The sequence below is a fragment of the Raphanus sativus genome, unplaced genomic scaffold, assembly GCF_000801105.2.
Source record: "Raphanus sativus cultivar WK10039 unplaced genomic scaffold, ASM80110v3 Scaffold2304, whole genome shotgun sequence".
NCBI classification, from domain to species: Eukaryota; Viridiplantae; Streptophyta; class Magnoliopsida; order Brassicales; family Brassicaceae; genus Raphanus; species Raphanus sativus.
Genome location: NW_026617613.1, coordinates 1 through 16,259, shown reverse-complemented (window position 1 = coordinate 16,259; position 16,259 = coordinate 1). Strand labels below are relative to the sequence as shown.

The 16,259-nt window shown below is 35.9% G+C and overlaps 4 protein-coding genes across 4 annotated transcripts; 1 reads left to right on the top strand and 3 right to left on the bottom strand.

The window, feature by feature from the left end:
* Positions 1-444: 444 nt before the first annotated feature.
* Positions 445-1,453, bottom strand: LOC130505474 (single-stranded DNA-binding protein, mitochondrial-like). Its single transcript, XM_057000084.1, has 3 exons — positions 904-1,453; positions 711-811; positions 445-626 (listed from the first exon to the last, which is right to left on the bottom strand). Exons 1-3 carry the CDS (start codon positions 1,386-1,388, stop codon positions 547-549), a joined length of 666 nt encoding a protein of 221 aa, XP_056856064.1. The 5' UTR covers positions 1,389-1,453; the 3' UTR covers positions 445-546.
* Positions 1,454-1,976: 523 nt separating this feature from the next.
* LOC130505472 (early nodulin-like protein 21) lies at positions 1,977-2,831 on the top strand. Its single transcript, XM_057000082.1, has 2 exons — positions 1,977-2,275; positions 2,362-2,831. The coding sequence occupies exons 1-2, from the start codon at positions 2,086-2,088 to the stop codon at positions 2,706-2,708; spliced, it is 537 nt and encodes a 178-aa protein (XP_056856062.1). The 5' UTR covers positions 1,977-2,085; the 3' UTR covers positions 2,709-2,831.
* Positions 2,832-3,143: 312 nt separating this feature from the next.
* On the bottom strand, positions 3,144-6,858 carry LOC130505473 (DEAD-box ATP-dependent RNA helicase 51-like). Its single transcript, XM_057000083.1, has 13 exons — positions 6,725-6,858; positions 5,983-6,356; positions 5,692-5,877; positions 5,360-5,545; positions 5,018-5,101; positions 4,824-4,865; positions 4,679-4,747; positions 4,277-4,576; positions 4,151-4,189; positions 3,963-4,067; positions 3,815-3,883; positions 3,602-3,727; positions 3,144-3,515 (listed from the first exon to the last, which is right to left on the bottom strand). Exons 2-13 carry the CDS (start codon positions 6,322-6,324, stop codon positions 3,354-3,356), a joined length of 1,710 nt encoding a protein of 569 aa, XP_056856063.1. The 5' UTR covers positions 6,325-6,356; positions 6,725-6,858; the 3' UTR covers positions 3,144-3,353.
* Positions 6,859-12,871: 6,013 nt separating this feature from the next.
* Positions 12,872-15,792, bottom strand: LOC130505471 (zinc finger CCCH domain-containing protein 38-like). Its single transcript, XM_057000081.1, has 4 exons — positions 15,571-15,792; positions 14,872-15,191; positions 13,227-14,793; positions 12,872-13,133 (listed from the first exon to the last, which is right to left on the bottom strand). Exons 2-4 carry the CDS (start codon positions 15,144-15,146, stop codon positions 13,104-13,106), a joined length of 1,872 nt encoding a protein of 623 aa, XP_056856061.1. The 5' UTR covers positions 15,147-15,191; positions 15,571-15,792; the 3' UTR covers positions 12,872-13,103.
* Positions 15,793-16,259: the final 467 nt, after the last annotated feature.

The window sequence follows — 16,259 nt, the reverse complement described above, 5'->3', positions numbered from 1 at the left end:
AGATGAAGGTGTATGTGTGTAGCCTTTGGTTTTTTCCGTTTCTGGTGTTGTTAGTGTTTGTGGTGGTCGGATGAGATCTTGGATCTCCCGATGTACGTCCTCCGACAAACTTTAAGGGTTTCTGTATGTGGCGGCTCTCTATCCCGGATGAGATCTAGACGGATTTGATTGATGCTTTCTGTAGAAGAAGCGGTTGTGGTGTGATGAGATGCGATGAAGATGCATGCTCATGGAGTGGTCCGGTGAGACGGCGTGCTTTCCGTTTTCGGTATCTCTCGACAGACGGAGGCGGCGTGGTTGGTCAAGAGCCGCGTTTTTAGGGTTTCCAGTTAGTTTTGGGCTCGGTTGTGGGCCTTGTTTTAATGCTCTATGTTATGGTTTTTGTAATTTCGTATGGGTTTGGCTTTTGGGCTTTGGTCCCTTTATAATATCAAGATGGAAAAAAAAAAAAAAAGCGCAAGTGACAATTGAAGAACAATGAGCAAAACTTCAAATTACAAGAAAAGAAGAAAGCTACAACAACTCAGACAATTTGTTTGTTAAGAATCAATAATAGCCAACGCCTCTAAGCTCAGAAGAACTTGGCTGCTGCATATCACCAGCTTTTCCTAAAAACACAACTCGGCCTACATAAAGAAAGAAACAGAGATCAAAATCTAATATTTTTCCCCAATGAAGATATGTACATCTGAGTGAAACAAAATCAATACCGTTTCTACGAATAGCGACCTCTCTAATACGTCGAACCAAACCAGTGACAGGATCCGTGAAAATCTTCGTCTCCAGATTACCCTCCAAATAAACAATTGTGCTGTTGTATAAAAAACAAAAAGATTTAAATGACACAGACATGAACTCGGATTCAGTTCTAACAACGAACCTCAACATGAATAATTAACTAACCCGGGTTCAACGTTCTTTAAGACAAGATCAGCCAAGCGTTCAGGGTAAACAGAGACACGGTGCCACTGCACAGCGGAACGATTCGCATACTCTCTGGGATCCTCATTAACCAATGGTCTACGGTTATTCCTGATCCCACCTGTTCCGACAGAGAAGAGAGTAACCGTTCTCCCACTCTTGAGCTTCTTCTGAAGAGGAAGCTGCCCCACTTGCCCCACCAAAATCGCCTTGAAAATGCCGGCGTCGAGGCCGTTCTCGAGAGGACGCTCCTCCATCACGCGATCTTCTCCTCTGGAGAATCGATGGCTCGGATCTGGAGAAGCGTTGGGTTCGTGGGGCGATTCGGTGTCTGAGATGGAGGAGGAGGATGATGACTCGTCGATGTTGGTGCAGAAGGATCTGGGAGATTGGGAGAATCTGGGGTTGGGGTTGGATAGGAGAGATCGGTAGAGTCTTCTGGAAAGCGTAGCCATTGAGTTCGCCATTTTTGAGCTCGGATGTTTGGTTTCTGGGTTTAACGTCTTAAACCCTAAAGGGATCAAAGTGGAGAAGGTAATTAGAACGTTTTGGTACAAAGGGCCTATATTATTTGTAAATTCAATATTATCTACGAAAACTTTACGAAATTAAAATTACAACCCTGTTTTGAACATTTTAAAAATGGTCAACGAGAACTTTTTTTTTCTTTTTTTGTCAACGAGAACTTGCTTTTACGCACACGTTTATTTTTAGATTTTCATAGATTCCGCTACAATACGAAATTATAATTTAAATAAGTTTATGATAATCTAGTTTCAACAAATAAATTATTTCTTTTTTTTTTGTAAAATAACATTTGATATATAGATTAATCTATAGTACTTTTTTAATAGATGTAGTTATATATCCGAGAGCAAACCATGCATAGGTGCTCAATATTAAATTGATCGTAAGAATTCTTTTCGGATATTCCTCAACAATTTCCAAGTCATAATGTTTTCACAAATGTTTTGAAAAAGAGAGTAAAATACGAAGTCAAAATACATTAATTATCCCTCAAGAAGTGGACAAGACTAACAGACCTCGATGGTTTCACTCTTTTTAAACTCCAAAGCCTCAAAGCATTCACAAGCCATAAGAGCACACAGAGAGAACCCTAGAACAAAAATCAGCCCCCGTAACTTTGATTTCCAAGAACAACAAATGAGTCCATCTGAGAAGATCACTCTTGTTACTGTTCTTGTTTCATTTTATATGTTTTCATGTGTTTCAAGTACTGAACTTGAAGTTGGAGGAGAAGATGGTTGGGTCGTACCAAACTCTAACAAGTCTCACGGGGATATGTTTAACCAATGGGCTTCTCACAACCGGTTTAAAGTCGGCGACACTATCCGTAAGTATTTTTTTTATTCTTACTTTTTATCATCTTTACTTTACATATATGTTAACTTTTTGTGAGGGTTTTTTGTTTTGGTGAAGGTTTCAAATACAAGAAAGACTCAGTGTTGGTGGTGTCAGAAGACGAGTACAAGCAATGCAAGGCCACTAAACCGCAACTCTATTCCAACAACCAAGACACCGTCTTCAAACTAGACCGTCCTGGTTTGTTTTACTTCATCAGCGGTGTCTCGGGCCACTGTGAAAAGGGTCAGAAGATGATCATTAAAGTCATGGAGACCGAGTCTTCGCCAGATTCTCCTCCTCCTTCCTCACCTTCTTCTCTCCCGGGTTCAACTCACAAGAAGAGCAGTGCGTTAAAAACCGCTGTCAAGTTCACTAGTTCCTGCTTTGTGGTTCTTATTGTTTCGGTTTTGGTTTGGCATTAGGGCAGATTTTAGTTCCGGTTTAGCAATTTTTTCTCTTTTTTTTTCTGAACATCTCAATTTGTTCTCCTCAAGTTCTCAAGCAATGATTATTCCAAATAACTACAATGACCGGACCGGTCCAGGTTTCAATCAACATGCTTTCACTTTCCTTGTGGTATAATTTTTACTACTTATGTGGTTTTTCTACAGTTTTTTAATATGCAGTTTTCATACTTATTAAAAAAACATTTAAAATTTTGACAACAAATGCATTATTTTCTGTGTTTACTTATTTTTTATGATTTTTAACCAATTAAAATTTATTAAATATAAATATTTTTTTTAAAGTTAACAATTTGTCAGATTATTATGTACATTGAAAATGTAAAATATAGATATTTTAGAAACAATTTTCTTTTTACAAAAAAGATGAATCATTATGAAAGGGAGGTAGTATTTCATAACCAAATAATCTCTATAGAAAGCTGCCATTAGTTGATTAAACCATTCTTATAACAAAACAGAGAGATCTGAAGTATTGAAAGAAACATAACATCCAAACTAAAAAACCACACAGTACTGTTGAGGCAAAACTTGGTGGTGATTCATAAAACACTTTTTGATCCAACGAGAAGGAAATAATCTTTAATTTGGTCACAAGACACTTCATGCCGCTTTGGGAGTGGACTTGCCTTTGCCATAGGGAGTGTAAGGAGAGAAGCCATTGCGACCTTGCTGATTCCTCGCCTTCCTCACCTTCCCAGCTCCGCTTTCTATGTTCAGATGCACTTTTGGCGGCGATGAGAAGCAGAACGATAGAGCAACCGCCTGTGACATCATCCCAAGACAAAAATTTGATAACCAGCTTCTCTCCTAACCTTGCAAGAACAATAGTATTATTTGTGTAACAATACCTGAAGATCAAGCCGGTGAACGTTAAAGATGTCTTTCAGAGAATGTGAATTGTATGCTGCGATATAAGCTCTGTAGGCTTCCTTGGCTATCTTGTTCAGGTTATAGTCCTTGGCAACATACTTCTCCTGCAGGAAAAGAACAATAAACAATGTTCTTAGAAATGCAAAAGTCATTCACCAACAAAAAAAAAAAGACTGAATCAGAACAATTACCAGAGCAGATCTAACATTCAAAAGCTTCTTCTCATTGAACTCAAGCTCCTTTACAGGTACTTTTGCAGCCTGCGGGTTTAAGTACAAATCAGTTAAAAACAAGTAGGTTTTTAACCATAAGAAGATTCTAAAAAAACCCATCCCATACCTTAAGGTATCGAATAAACTGAAGCTCTTCAGGGATCAAGACAAGCAATGCCTTTCCCTTTGCTCCTTCTCCCCGGGCTGTTCGACCAACCCTGTGAATATATTCCTGAAAACAACATCAACATTCAACCATCAGCAATCTAACATAAAGGGATGTAGAAAAGCAGAGGAGCTAAGTATATCTCCTACCGTTGGCTTGTCTGGAGGATCATATTGTATAATCCAGTCCTACATATAACAAGATTCAACCACAATATGATTTTAGTATACTATTGACTTGTTGAGTATATAAACGCGTAATAATCAAATACGTACCACGGCAGGAATGTCGAGACCACGAGCAGCAACATCAGTACACAACAGAATACCTTTTTCTGCTTTCATAAAGTCGAAAAAGGTTTTAGTTCTTCGGTTCTGATCCAGTCCTCCATGGATGTCACAGCTGTCCACGTTGATAAGCTTCATGATTTCGGCGTGGAACTGCACCGACTTGCACGTCGAGAAGAAGACCATTATTTTCTTATTCAGGTTCTTCTTCAAAAAGGAAATTAGAAGGAGAAGTCTCTTTTCGCTCGGAACAACGCAGTAGCCTTGCTCCAATCCTTCGTTCGTCACCTAACAGTTTCAGAAAACTTATTTAAGTAAAAAATCTCAAAAGGCATGGTGGTCCTTAAATTTTTTTAATCACCAGAGTTGTGTTTCTTGTGATTGATATACCTTGCGTCTACCATCATCGACATCAACAAGAACGGGAGACGTCAATGACACCCGAGCAAGATCTTGAACCTGCAACGATTCAAAAAAGAGTACAAAAAATATTAAGTACTAATAACGACACTACCGAGGCTTAACAGGCAAATACCTTTGAAGTCTGGGTGGCAGAGAATAGTGCCGTTTGCCTAGTCTGCAGAAACATGGTAAAAACTTTAATCAGCACAAACTCCAAACCATAAGTAATGCTAAACTTTAAACAAAAAAAATCAGCAGAAATATTTGAATTTTTATTTAGTTTTCTCACTGGATTAACCTTTTAAGTAAGAGAGAGAGATAATTTACCTTTGGTAGAATTTTTAGAATCTTATTCATGTCTTCCTCAAAATTTTCTTCCAGTATCCTATCAGCTTCATCAATCACAAGGCACTGCAATGCAATTTAGAGGAACATATATAAAGACAGATATCCACTAGAATCATATACACAGCTTAAAATAGGACCAATCACATTTCAACTAATAGTATGAGTACAACCTAGGCTAATTATTATAAGCCAAACATTCAGTAGTTTTCCCTCTCTAGGCGTCAGAATGAATACAACATAAGCTGCTGAGTACAATTCATCTACTTGTCAAAAACAAGACAAGAAGATGCGCCAAATTGGAACAATGAAAAGGGACAGTACCTTTAGGTGTTTAAAGATGAAGCCCTTGGTATGTTGAAGATGGTCAAGAAGACGCCCAGGAGTTGCTATCAGCAGATTTGAACCATTCGCAATACGTTGTGCTTCCGACCTTCTGTTATTTCCACCAATAACCATGCTGACAGTCAGTGAATGATGCCTCACTAGCTCCTCCGCCACATTTTTAGTCTGAGATATCAAAAATAGTACAGTGAGAAATGGGAATGCGAGGACGCAGCAACGTACAACAACATTCACACTTTACAATTACAAGAAGAGTTACAGGACTCATCTACTTACAATGAGAGTATGGTAGATAAAGAAGGGAGTCTTACCTGAATAGCAAGCTCTCTTGTGGGGCAAATAACGATGACACCAGTCCCGTTGCGAGGGGAGAAACGCTCTTTAAAGAGCAATTCAACAGCCGGTATGAGGAAAGCGAGGGTTTTACCAGAACCCGTCCTGGCAGCACCAAGAACATCTTTGCCCTCCAGAAGTGGAGGAATCGATCCAGCTTGAATCTAAAATGATAGCAAAATGATCAAGAGACTTATAAACATGTACACAAGAGAGTGCTTAGCAAATCTGATTTAAACATGAACAAAAAGGTTCAAGATTTAACGTACTTGAGTCATGTGCTTGAAGTCCATGGCCTTGATAGCTTCGAAAGTCTGCTCAGACAGGTCAAGGGATTCAAAAGTCTCGTTAGTCATTATCCCTTTCGCCACAACCACCATCTTCTCTTCTTCTTCTTCTTCTTCTTCTTCTTCTTCTTCTTCCTTGTCTTCGGCTTTGCCTCTCCCCTGCAGCTTCTTCACTTTCTTCTCTTTGATTTCATCTGCGTTTTCCTCTACGTTGTGGGTTTCTTCTTCTACTTCCGCCTTTTGAATCTCGTTCTTCTTACCACGGTTACGCTTTCTCATCCTCTTCTTCAGCTCTCCACCGGAGTTCTTCTCCAAATCAGCCATGTCTGAGCTCTAAATCCTAATCAGTCAACTCTCTGCAGCAAAATTACATATATATATATATCAACAATCTGTGAAAGAGGGTCACTTCTAGACAGACAACAATACAAGGCCACTGAAACCAATGTTTCAACAACAAACGGATGTCCGTAAAACAGGTCATGTGTCGTAATCATTATTAGACTCTAAAAACCGTCAATTTCGATTCTCGCATCCAAAAATTGTAAATTTATAGACCAAACTAACTAAGATGCGCAAAGTTTGTAAGAGCTCGTGTATTACACAATACAACAGAAAACAAAATTAGGTTTTACGAAATCAGCAGTAGTATGATTTTCTCTGATCGATAACAGAGCTTCGGAAAGGAACTGCTACTGGAAGACTAAGCAGTAAATAAACTTACATGAAGAAAGGAAGCTACTTGAATGTTGCGACAATAGTGAAAGAGTGATACCGCGGCGGAGAGAAAGAAAAAAGGACAAAGGTTTAGGGTTTGACGACTGTTGCAACTTATAACCTTTGAGTCTTGGACTTGTTTTTTTTTTTTTTAATAAATCTTTTTTCTTTAAATTAAAAGGATAAATAATCTTAATTCCGCCCCCCTGATAAGTAGTAATGTTTCAATTCCGACCCCAAATTAAAGTTTCAAATAATTTTACCCAACGTTATTGTGGAAAAATATATCTCGGTAAAATGAATATGTGCAAAATTTTATAAATCCATAATGCTTTACGATGTGTCTTATCAAAAATTTATTCTTCCAGTAGAAAACTTTAACATGAAACTAGATTTTGACCCGCACGCCCGTGCGGGTGTATTTTCCAAAATATTGCTATTTATTTTTTATGTCAGTATTAGAGATGAGCGAAAAATCTGAATCCAAAGAATCGAACCGAACCCGACGCAAAAAATAGTATTAAACTCAAACAGAAATAGATTAAATATCTGAATTATTCAAAATTTTGGTATTTAGATAACCAAAACTGTTCCAAACCAAAGTGTTTCGGGTATCCGGATGTATTTGAAATAGATTTATATACTTATATAAATTAATTATTTTTAGATTTAATGTATATGAAAACATCTATAATATATATGATACTTTTAAGTTGGTTTAAATACTTGAAAATATATACAATAGTTAAAAGTAAATATCTAAAATAGTTAAAGTATACTCAAAACATCAAAAATACTTAAAATATTTATTAATTTTCTATCCAAATATTTAAATCAAACCAATTTATATATTAAGTTTAGATATTCTGACATATGTTATTCAAATTTATATGTAATATATTATTTTGTTTGTAGATTTTGATAAAATTAAAGTATATAATGAATTTTTAAAAATTTAAAATAATTTAAATGGGTTATTCAAACCAGAACAGAACCCGCAAAAATCTGAATTGAACCAAAATTTAGAAATATCTGAATGAGACTGAAATCTTTGAACCCGGAAACCCAAAAAGATCCGAAAGAAACTCGAATGGGTATCTGAACACTCACCTCTGGTCATTATTATATATCATATATGCCATCATATAATTAATCATATTTTATATGTTCTATCATATAAGTAATCATATAATTTCATATATATTATATTTTAAAAATTTCATGTGATAAAACCATAATTTAAATTGGTATATGAAACTGGGCTATTTGTATTTTTCTTATATATATATTTAAAAAGAATATTTAAAATAGACTTTCTAATGACTTCAGTGGCATTACAACCGTGTGAGAATTCATTTTTAATTTTTAATTTTTGTTTGTACTAAATATTAGTCGTATTACATAATTGTTATAATTTAGATTACAGAGTAATTTTATTTTTTGTGTTTTCCCGTTTATTGTACCACCTAAATATCATATATTAATCCAATAGTCATATAAATAGATTTATGTGTAAGATATTGATTCTATAAGATATCGTAAATTTAATTCACTATATATTCTGTGTATAGAATAAATTAGTTAGCACAAATATAGGAAATGTTTTAGTTAAAATTCGAATTAGGAAATACATTTATAAATCAATTAAATACAAAGATTAATTAAAGTAAGTTAATTAATTATTCCAGTGGCATGCCATTGTAATTATTTAGGAAAACTCAGGTTCAAATTTTATTTGTACTTCAGTTTTAATAGTTTAGATGATTATTGATATTGTAAAACTCAAACGCTATTAAAAATATTAAGGTAGTTAACAAAAAAAAAACACAGTGTTTTGCAATCTCTATGCATAACATTAATTTTCTCAGATACCAACTCTGAACTCTCTGTATACAGTATACTGTGTTTTGCTCATTCAGAGACACTAATCATACATACATGTAACGGAGATGAGCAAAGTTTGTATCTCGTTTGTGAAAAATCATATTCATAGAATATAGTAATTTTTTTTGCTTGCCAAACAGTATCCGAGGGGTTGCATAAAAATCTTTAAAGCAGTGCAATCATTGATGATTTCAACTGTAGTTTTTATATGCACCTCAACATCTTAATGTTTCTCGCTAGCTTCTGTATACTTTTACCCTACTTTTAACAAAATCAACCATCTACACTTTTTAACTTGTACATACTTTGTAGCAACGACGAAATTCTACAAGTGGCACGCTAATATAATACACCCTTTTTGGTAAAAGTATTATATATTATCAAGATTTTCAATTTTTGTACCGAAGACACAGACATATTAGTAGCAGAGTGCAATAATAAAACCTAAACAGAGTATCTAACAACAGAAATTACTTAAACAAGAACAACAGAAATTACTTAAACAAGAACAACAGAAAACAAAATTCTAGGCTGAGCACCAACAAACAGTGAAGGACCCTAGGAAAAACAAGAGCGGAATGGGGACCTAGTTGCCAAGAGCACACTAGAAAAAAGGTGACCTCAAACCTTGAAACACACAGCGTCCACAACTTCTAAACCATCCACTCCACACATCAAAAGATTCAAAACAACCGCAAGGGAATCGCGATATTGGATTCGCAAGCTTATCCAACATCACCTTACCGGCAGCAGGAGAAGGAGTCCGCAGCCGACGAGGCCGTCGTTCGGAAAAGCAAGCTGAAGATTGATATGTTTCCAACCCACCTAACCGGAAACGTTTACACTCCTTTAACCAAGGCCCATATAGAGCAATGGGACCGGAATGGCACACCGTTTCCGGAACAGACAACCGTTGGACAAGGAATTAAGCCGATAGCCCAACTGAAACCAAGCTCAAGAATACACACCATTCTTCATAGAGCACACAATTAAACGGTCTCCCCCACTACTTGGATATACCCGGATACACCTATAACAGTCTTGGATTCTGTGATAAGATAATAATTCACACAGGAGAAGCATTATAACGGTTAAAGCTTCAAGTTCTGCTCACCAGAAGGGACTTCAAAAGGTGGTTGGCTTCCCAAGAACACTCACGCTTCGTCTTGGTTTCAAGACTGCGGTTTAAGAGATTAAAGTTGCCAGTCTATGGGAGGAATCCCCATTTGCCCGAGTAGCTGGTTTGGTCGAGAGAAATGTCTGTTCAAAGCCTTTGGGTCAAAGGTGGAGTATTAATGTTAATTCAGCATTTGGGTCAATATAAGCGCATGCAATGCACAGACAGTTTCTTGCAGTCTCAAAAGAAACACAGGTTACATTATGCATGTATTAGGCAGTAGAAACTAAATAAAATGTTTACAGGAGTGAACTAACCTGCAGTTGAAAAAAGCTCTATGCGCAGACAAACCAGATGACTGAGCTCAGTGGCGAAGCTAAGATTATTCTTTACATGGGTCATTTTATTGAAGTAATTATGTAACAATATTAAAACAATTATATTTTAAAATTATTACTAAATATAATTTAAAAAGTAAAACAAAATAATATTAGTATTGTTATGAATCTATGAGTTACAATTTTTAACTAAAATATTAGAAATATTTAATTTTGAACAAAATATATGAGTATTTTATATTGTTTAATATTAGTGAGTGAATAGGATATGTGTATTACTTTTGATTCTCAAATGCTTTATTTATATAACATATATTATAATATTATAATATACATATATACTATATATATAGTACATAAGAGAAAAAATAATCAAAAAGATTTTAAAAGCTAAGAAATGATTAAAAACAAAATAAGCAAATTAAAAGGAAAACAAAGACCATAACAAGATAAAAAATAACAATGGGGTCAAAAGTAAAGTTTCACATCGAGACAAAAGGGTCAACATAAATAAAACTTCAATCAAATTATACCACAATTACTTAATATAGATGAAGAAAAAAATTGTTGACAAAAAAAATGAACAAAAAAATTAATAAAAAATCACAGGGTCAGTGTAGGTCAAAGCTAGAAGGTTTACAGAGATGTGTTTACTGAAGATATTAATGAATCTTATTCATGAAAATAGCTTAACGTTTACAATGTTTCTCTGCCATATTTATACAAACGTTAGAGAACAATCTAGACTTCTGACAGGTGTCTCTGACAGCTAGCAATCCTGATAAACAAGGGCTTTATATCTGTTGCTGGGCTGCATTGTGTAAGGTGAGAAAACCGTACGTTTTGTCGTTCTACTTTTTTCATTGACTGAGTTTATTACTGTTGATCTTTGTCTTGCAGCTGAAGTTTGAGATGTGGGCTTCAGGAGAAGGCCCAACGTCTTTGTTGGGTGATCATGTAATGATCTGTTGGAAAAGCTGAACCCTCTCAAATATACATAGTTTCGCCACTGCAAAAGCTGCTATGAATATATGATTTATTTCTATCAACCAGCTGTAATTATCCGAAATCAATCTAAATCGTAAAACTCTAGAAAACCTCCTCATGTCCTTAAGTCAAAATTAAAATTAATCATTTATAATAAAACATTGAGACTAATTAATTATGTTAGTTGGACTAACTAATTATGTTAAATAAAAAATATGGTACTTGTATCAAAAATATATATTGTAAAAACTGTTTGTTTCTCCACTCAGTGTCAACGGAGATAAAATGATTTTATTCGAGATAGTGTCGATCTTCATTAATAAGAAGATTACAATGTCCACCACTATACATGTGTCGTGGAGTAAGCTCATTATGTTCATTCTTCTGTTTCAATGCATTATTAATCCGCTTAACAAATTTCTTGATCCGTATGTGATTTTTCGGAAACAGTCAGTTTTCAGCATCCACGAAGAAACCAAATTCTCAAGTTATTGACTTAGAACTGTGACCAATATGATAAAAACAAAGTTGAATTAGTAAAACAACATTTAGTGATCTAGAGATCTAACAGGTAAACTAATCGAGATAAACTCTCATTGAGCTACTAAGAATCTCATCAGCATCTCTTTTGATAAAGTTATTAAAATATATTAAAGCATTTATAATTTTTGGATTTCATTTTTGTTTGGATTTTATTATATAAAGATATGATATATGTGAATGTACAAAATAAGTATTTTGTAAATCAATATAATATTTCTTTATATTATATATTTAGTGAAATGAATGATCGATTCTTGATAGATTCACCAGCACACCAACACTTATTAAAAGAACATTCGCTGATACTTTTATTACATGTTCACATGAAATGATTACCATTGTTGTTTTCAACATGCTTAATAAGTATACTTTTGCTCCATCAGGATGCAAAACGAGCATCCTGAGAAAATCAGTAATTGCATATTCAAAAACAAGTATAAGAGCTAATATCCAACAATTGACAGAAAAATAGAGTGGCTAACAAAAAGGTAAAATGTTTTATGGCCTGCAAGAAAAATCAAGAAAAAATATTATCCAAGTAAACTAATACAATATCTCATTTTAGATTGTTGTATGAGCCAACCAATTTTTAGCTATATTGTTGCCATCTAAAGCTAAATATGTATATAGTAAACCGTTCTCTTTGACTAATTGATTAAAAAGATCAGACCTGTACCAGGAAACATCATCTCAAGGTGGCACGTGGCCATGTTTGTACCACTTTCAAAAGCAAAGCAATACCCATGTCAGCAAAATTGGTAGCTTGATAATGAGATTTGTCCTTGAGTATCTTAATTAACCATTGCGCCTACTCTTGTCATATGGCCTTGTCAGTATTTACCTTCAAAAGATGGGAAAAAATATCTTAGAAACATAAACATACCAGCACTAGTATGAAACATAATCTTAGGAGCCTCCAACATCACCGATTCACCGATTTCATCAGCGGTCATCAATCATTACAATGCATTGGCTTTACCTGCTGCTTCTTCTTAACTTTAGATTCTTTAAAAATGAGGATGAGTGAATCAGTGAGATTATTTGTAGAGTATTGTGGATATATCTTATTAGCTATATCTATGAAAGAAAGACCATTTAAGTTCTGAAGGAAGCGAGGAACATGAACCAACAATGGTAACGTGTTTCATTCAACTATGGGTACTTGAGTCATTTAATTTGATTGATTTACATTTGGGAAAATGTGTTTATTTCAACTATGGTAGTTTTGTTGATTAAAACATGAACGAAAGGTGCTCAAAGCCAAATCAACACTGAGACAAAGAGATGAGGATCACTGAATATCTGGTCTAAATTTCTATAAAAGGACAGAACACAATCTTGGTCTATGTGACCATATCACCATGTTGGAAAAGAGAGAGGAAAGTTAGGGGGAAAATCTCTATATACATCTACAGAACTTAAAGACTAAAGACGGTGACAACAACAGAGAGCCCCACCTCATCTTCTCATCTTTCTTAAAAAAGACTAAGCAGGTTCTAAGAATACATTTATCGAATTTATGTCTTCTTGACTTTACTAATATATGCCTGAAAATAAAGATAGAAACAAAACCAACGGTTAGGAAGAGCATTTGAAGTTGATTAAGTTTCCGAAAGCAAAAGAAGATGTAAAGAAGGAACCTGAACGAGCTTTGTAAGCTTTGGTTTGGAAGCGGATAGATAATGGTCAATCTTCTCTTGTGTTGTAGGAACGTTTCCACTTTGCATAGAACCAGTCACTTTCTCAACAACTTTCTTCACTATGTTCTTGTAACCATCTTTCTTCATCTTACCTTCTTTCCAAGCTGGTTTCAGAAGCTCCTTCACAATCTCAACAAGCGCAAACTTAAACGTCCTCATTCCTTTCGGGTCTTTCATCTCTTTCTTGTCTTCTTCTTCACCGCTGCTCTCATCATCATCTTCATCTCCATCTTCTCCAGTTTTCTTACACTCTTCTTGTTTACTAGCTTCTTCATTGGTGGTCTTTGTGTCTCTGTTTTCCTCAGGAGCCACCGGTAGTTCCTGAACCCCATCAACGTTGCTTACTTGTGATGCATCAGTAACTGGTGGGGCTCCATCAGCATCAGTGCTCACCCCAAGTCCTTTGTTACTCACAGAGTTAATTTGAGTAGCCATGGAAGGTTGTGAAAGCAAGGGCATTTGCAATGTTTGTGTAAGCTGTGAAATGGGCTGTCCATTAGCAAGAAACTGAGCTATAGTAGCTGAGATCTTGGTGATCTGATCTATTTGTTCCCTGGTGACACCGCTCTGGACCGGAACAGCTTTCTCCACCACTGAATGATGATGGTTATCTTGATAAGCTTTTACGCTCTCAGGATTGCTTAAGTTCAAGCCTACTGAGAAACCTGTAGCAGTAGCAGTAGCAGTAGCAGTAGCAGCAGCAGGATGATTCTGATTATATGCTTGAAGTGGAGCGGTGTTCAAGACATTGTTGTAGTTCTGATGAGAATCAGGTATAGGTTTCTCAACCATGGGTTTGTTGTTGTCACCATATGAATACATATCACTGCTCCCCTGATCATCAACTCGAGACTTTGAACTCTGACCAACACCAGGCTCTTCCTTCGATGTTTTTTTCAAGTTATGAGCACCATAGTTCCAATCTGGAGACATCTCCATATCACCAATCCAGCTACTACTACCAGCGTTCCCTTTAGTTTCAGAAGCTCCTTTACTCAATCTTTCATCACCATCACTGTGATAGTTGTTGTTGTCCTGTCTATAAAAGTTGTTTTGGTTTCTATCAGCACCACCATGGTGAGAAAACCTGCAATGCTGACCGTTACGACAGTTCCCCGCTGCGAAAAACTTGCAAGGTATCTCCCAGCTCCTGCGGAACCGTCCCTCACCATCACCATCATAACCCCTTCGTTGTTTTTCTTTCTCTCCTGCTGTCAGCTCGCTTCCTTGTCTTCTCAGCCTCGGATCTGAAACGCCATCATGTTGTAAATGCTCCCTTCTATAACGTCCCTCAGTATCTTCATCATCATAGTCTGAAGACCTTGCACCTCTGAAATCATTCGAGTGATGATATCTCGTCTCCCTAGGGTCACCGCCTCTCTTGTTAAATTCATCTCGTGTTCTGGTCTTGTGTCTGTCATAAGATCCTGCGTGATGATCTCGCCTTGCTCTACAGACAGGGCTTCTGCTACGGCTTCTACTTCTGCTATAACTTCTACTATCACTCCTGAAGAATAAAAAAAAGTAAGAAGTGAAGAACAAATAAATAAGAATATCTACTTGCTGTAACAAGTCAAACACTAACCTATGGGAAAAATGCTGCCTAGTTTCATCTTGCTTAGGATAGTAACTGTTATCGTTGTTCTGTGAAACTCTGCTTCTAGCCCTATCTTGGCGAGAGTGCTGGTGATCTTCCTCAGACCTCCTACTTGCATTGCTGTCTGCGTTGAACAGGACATGATGGGGAGGATCCTTGTCACGGTAATGAGAACCTGAGTTTTCATCTATGCTACCAGGGTGATGTGTGTCTTCCTTAGAGTGGTCCCATTTAGAAACATGTTTCCTTCCCGAACCACTCATATTTTATTTTAACGCCCACCCAAGTCTTGCAAACTATCAAATAATCTGCTGAAACAAATGGAGAGTATCTGGTGTTGTCACATATGGAATTCGAGTTACTTAAAAGCACCACCACACAGCCTCATAGCATATAGATTTTCAATAGTGAAACCATTCACAGCAAATACAATCCACGACCAAGAAAAAGAAAAAAGAAACACTTAAAATGATTATACGAGTGAGTTAAACTCTTGCAATTGAAAAGACTGAACTTGAGAAATACTCATAATATTATATTATTATTATAAGTGAAGAAGCCCAATCGTTGAATTGTGACCGAGATTGAATTCAATACATGGCTAAACTGAACTTAATTAGAGCTTAAATAGATTCGAGAAATAAACCAAAGAATCCAAATCAGACAAGAAGAGAACACAGCACTCACTTGAATTCGACTATTATTAGTCATCGCCAACAGAGAGATAGATAGACAAACCCTATCACCAGAGTTTCTTCGCTTCTAGGGTTTGTAAGAGACTGCTCGAACCTACGGATATTAGAAAGACAGACAACGACTTCAACTGATTCAAAGGTGTTCTTCTAGGTCTTTTTCTTCTTTGAGGAGAAGGAAGCAGCCTCCACCAAAAAAAAATATCTTGCGCTAAAGGATTTTGTTTCTGTGTGTGATTGGTGGGTCCGGTCCCACTTTGAAGATAATAAGATCTTTGGTAAATCTAAACCGTTGATTTAAAACTCTTTTCATCTCAGTCGTTGGTTACTTCTTAACTAGCCGAACCAACTAAAACACTTGTTGGATCTCTTTGTACTTTTTTCTCTTTTTTACAACTCTTTTTCTTTTTATTTAGCAAGTGATGATGATTAGTGATAGATCCTTTACGTCACAAAAAGACTTCCATAAAAGTGTTACATCAAGCAAAGATTAATGATTTATCATAAGAGAATGCTCAGAATAGCAAAAGCAGAGAGAAGACACACTCTTGGTTATATTATTAATAGACAAAAAAAACAAACATAGTTATAGTTAGTCTCATTGGCACATAGCGACATTAGCATAAATGTTTTAAAACTGATGATTGCATCATCAAACCAACAAAAATATGTATGCTTCTAAGG

Excerpts from the sequence above, each read along its gene's own strand:
- LOC130505474 (XM_057000084.1), bottom strand. The coding sequence starts at position 1,388 with ATGGCGAACTCAATGGCTACGCTTTCCAGAAGACTCTACCGATCTCTC. Across the intron at positions 812-903 it reads TTAAAGAACGTTGAACCCGG|CACAATTGTTTATTTGGAGG; the intron begins GTTAGTTAATTA and ends TTTATACAACAG. Across the intron at positions 627-710 it reads GGTCGCTATTCGTAGAAACG|GCCGAGTTGTGTTTTTAGGA; the intron begins GTATTGATTTTG and ends TTCTTTATGTAG.
- LOC130505472 (XM_057000082.1), top strand. The coding sequence starts at position 2,086 with ATGAGTCCATCTGAGAAGATCACTCTTGTTACTGTTCTTGTTTCATTT. Across the intron at positions 2,276-2,361 it reads TAAAGTCGGCGACACTATCC|GTTTCAAATACAAGAAAGAC; the intron begins GTAAGTATTTTT and ends GTTTTGGTGAAG.
- LOC130505473 (XM_057000083.1), bottom strand. The coding sequence starts at position 6,324 with ATGGCTGATTTGGAGAAGAACTCCGGTGGAGAGCTGAAGAAGAGGATG. Across the intron at positions 5,878-5,982 it reads ACTTCAAGCACATGACTCAA|ATTCAAGCTGGATCGATTCC; the intron begins GTACGTTAAATC and ends CTATCATTTTAG. Across the intron at positions 5,546-5,691 it reads CAAGAGAGCTTGCTATTCAG|ACTAAAAATGTGGCGGAGGA; the intron begins GTAAGACTCCCT and ends TTGATATCTCAG.
- LOC130505471 (XM_057000081.1), bottom strand. The coding sequence starts at position 15,146 with ATGAGTGGTTCGGGAAGGAAACATGTTTCTAAATGGGACCACTCTAAG. Across the intron at positions 14,794-14,871 it reads AGGCAGCATTTTTCCCATAG|GAGTGATAGTAGAAGTTATA; the intron begins GTTAGTGTTTGA and ends TTTATTCTTCAG. Across the intron at positions 13,134-13,226 it reads AGCTTACAAAGCTCGTTCAG|GCATATATTAGTAAAGTCAA; the intron begins GTTCCTTCTTTA and ends CTTTATTTTCAG.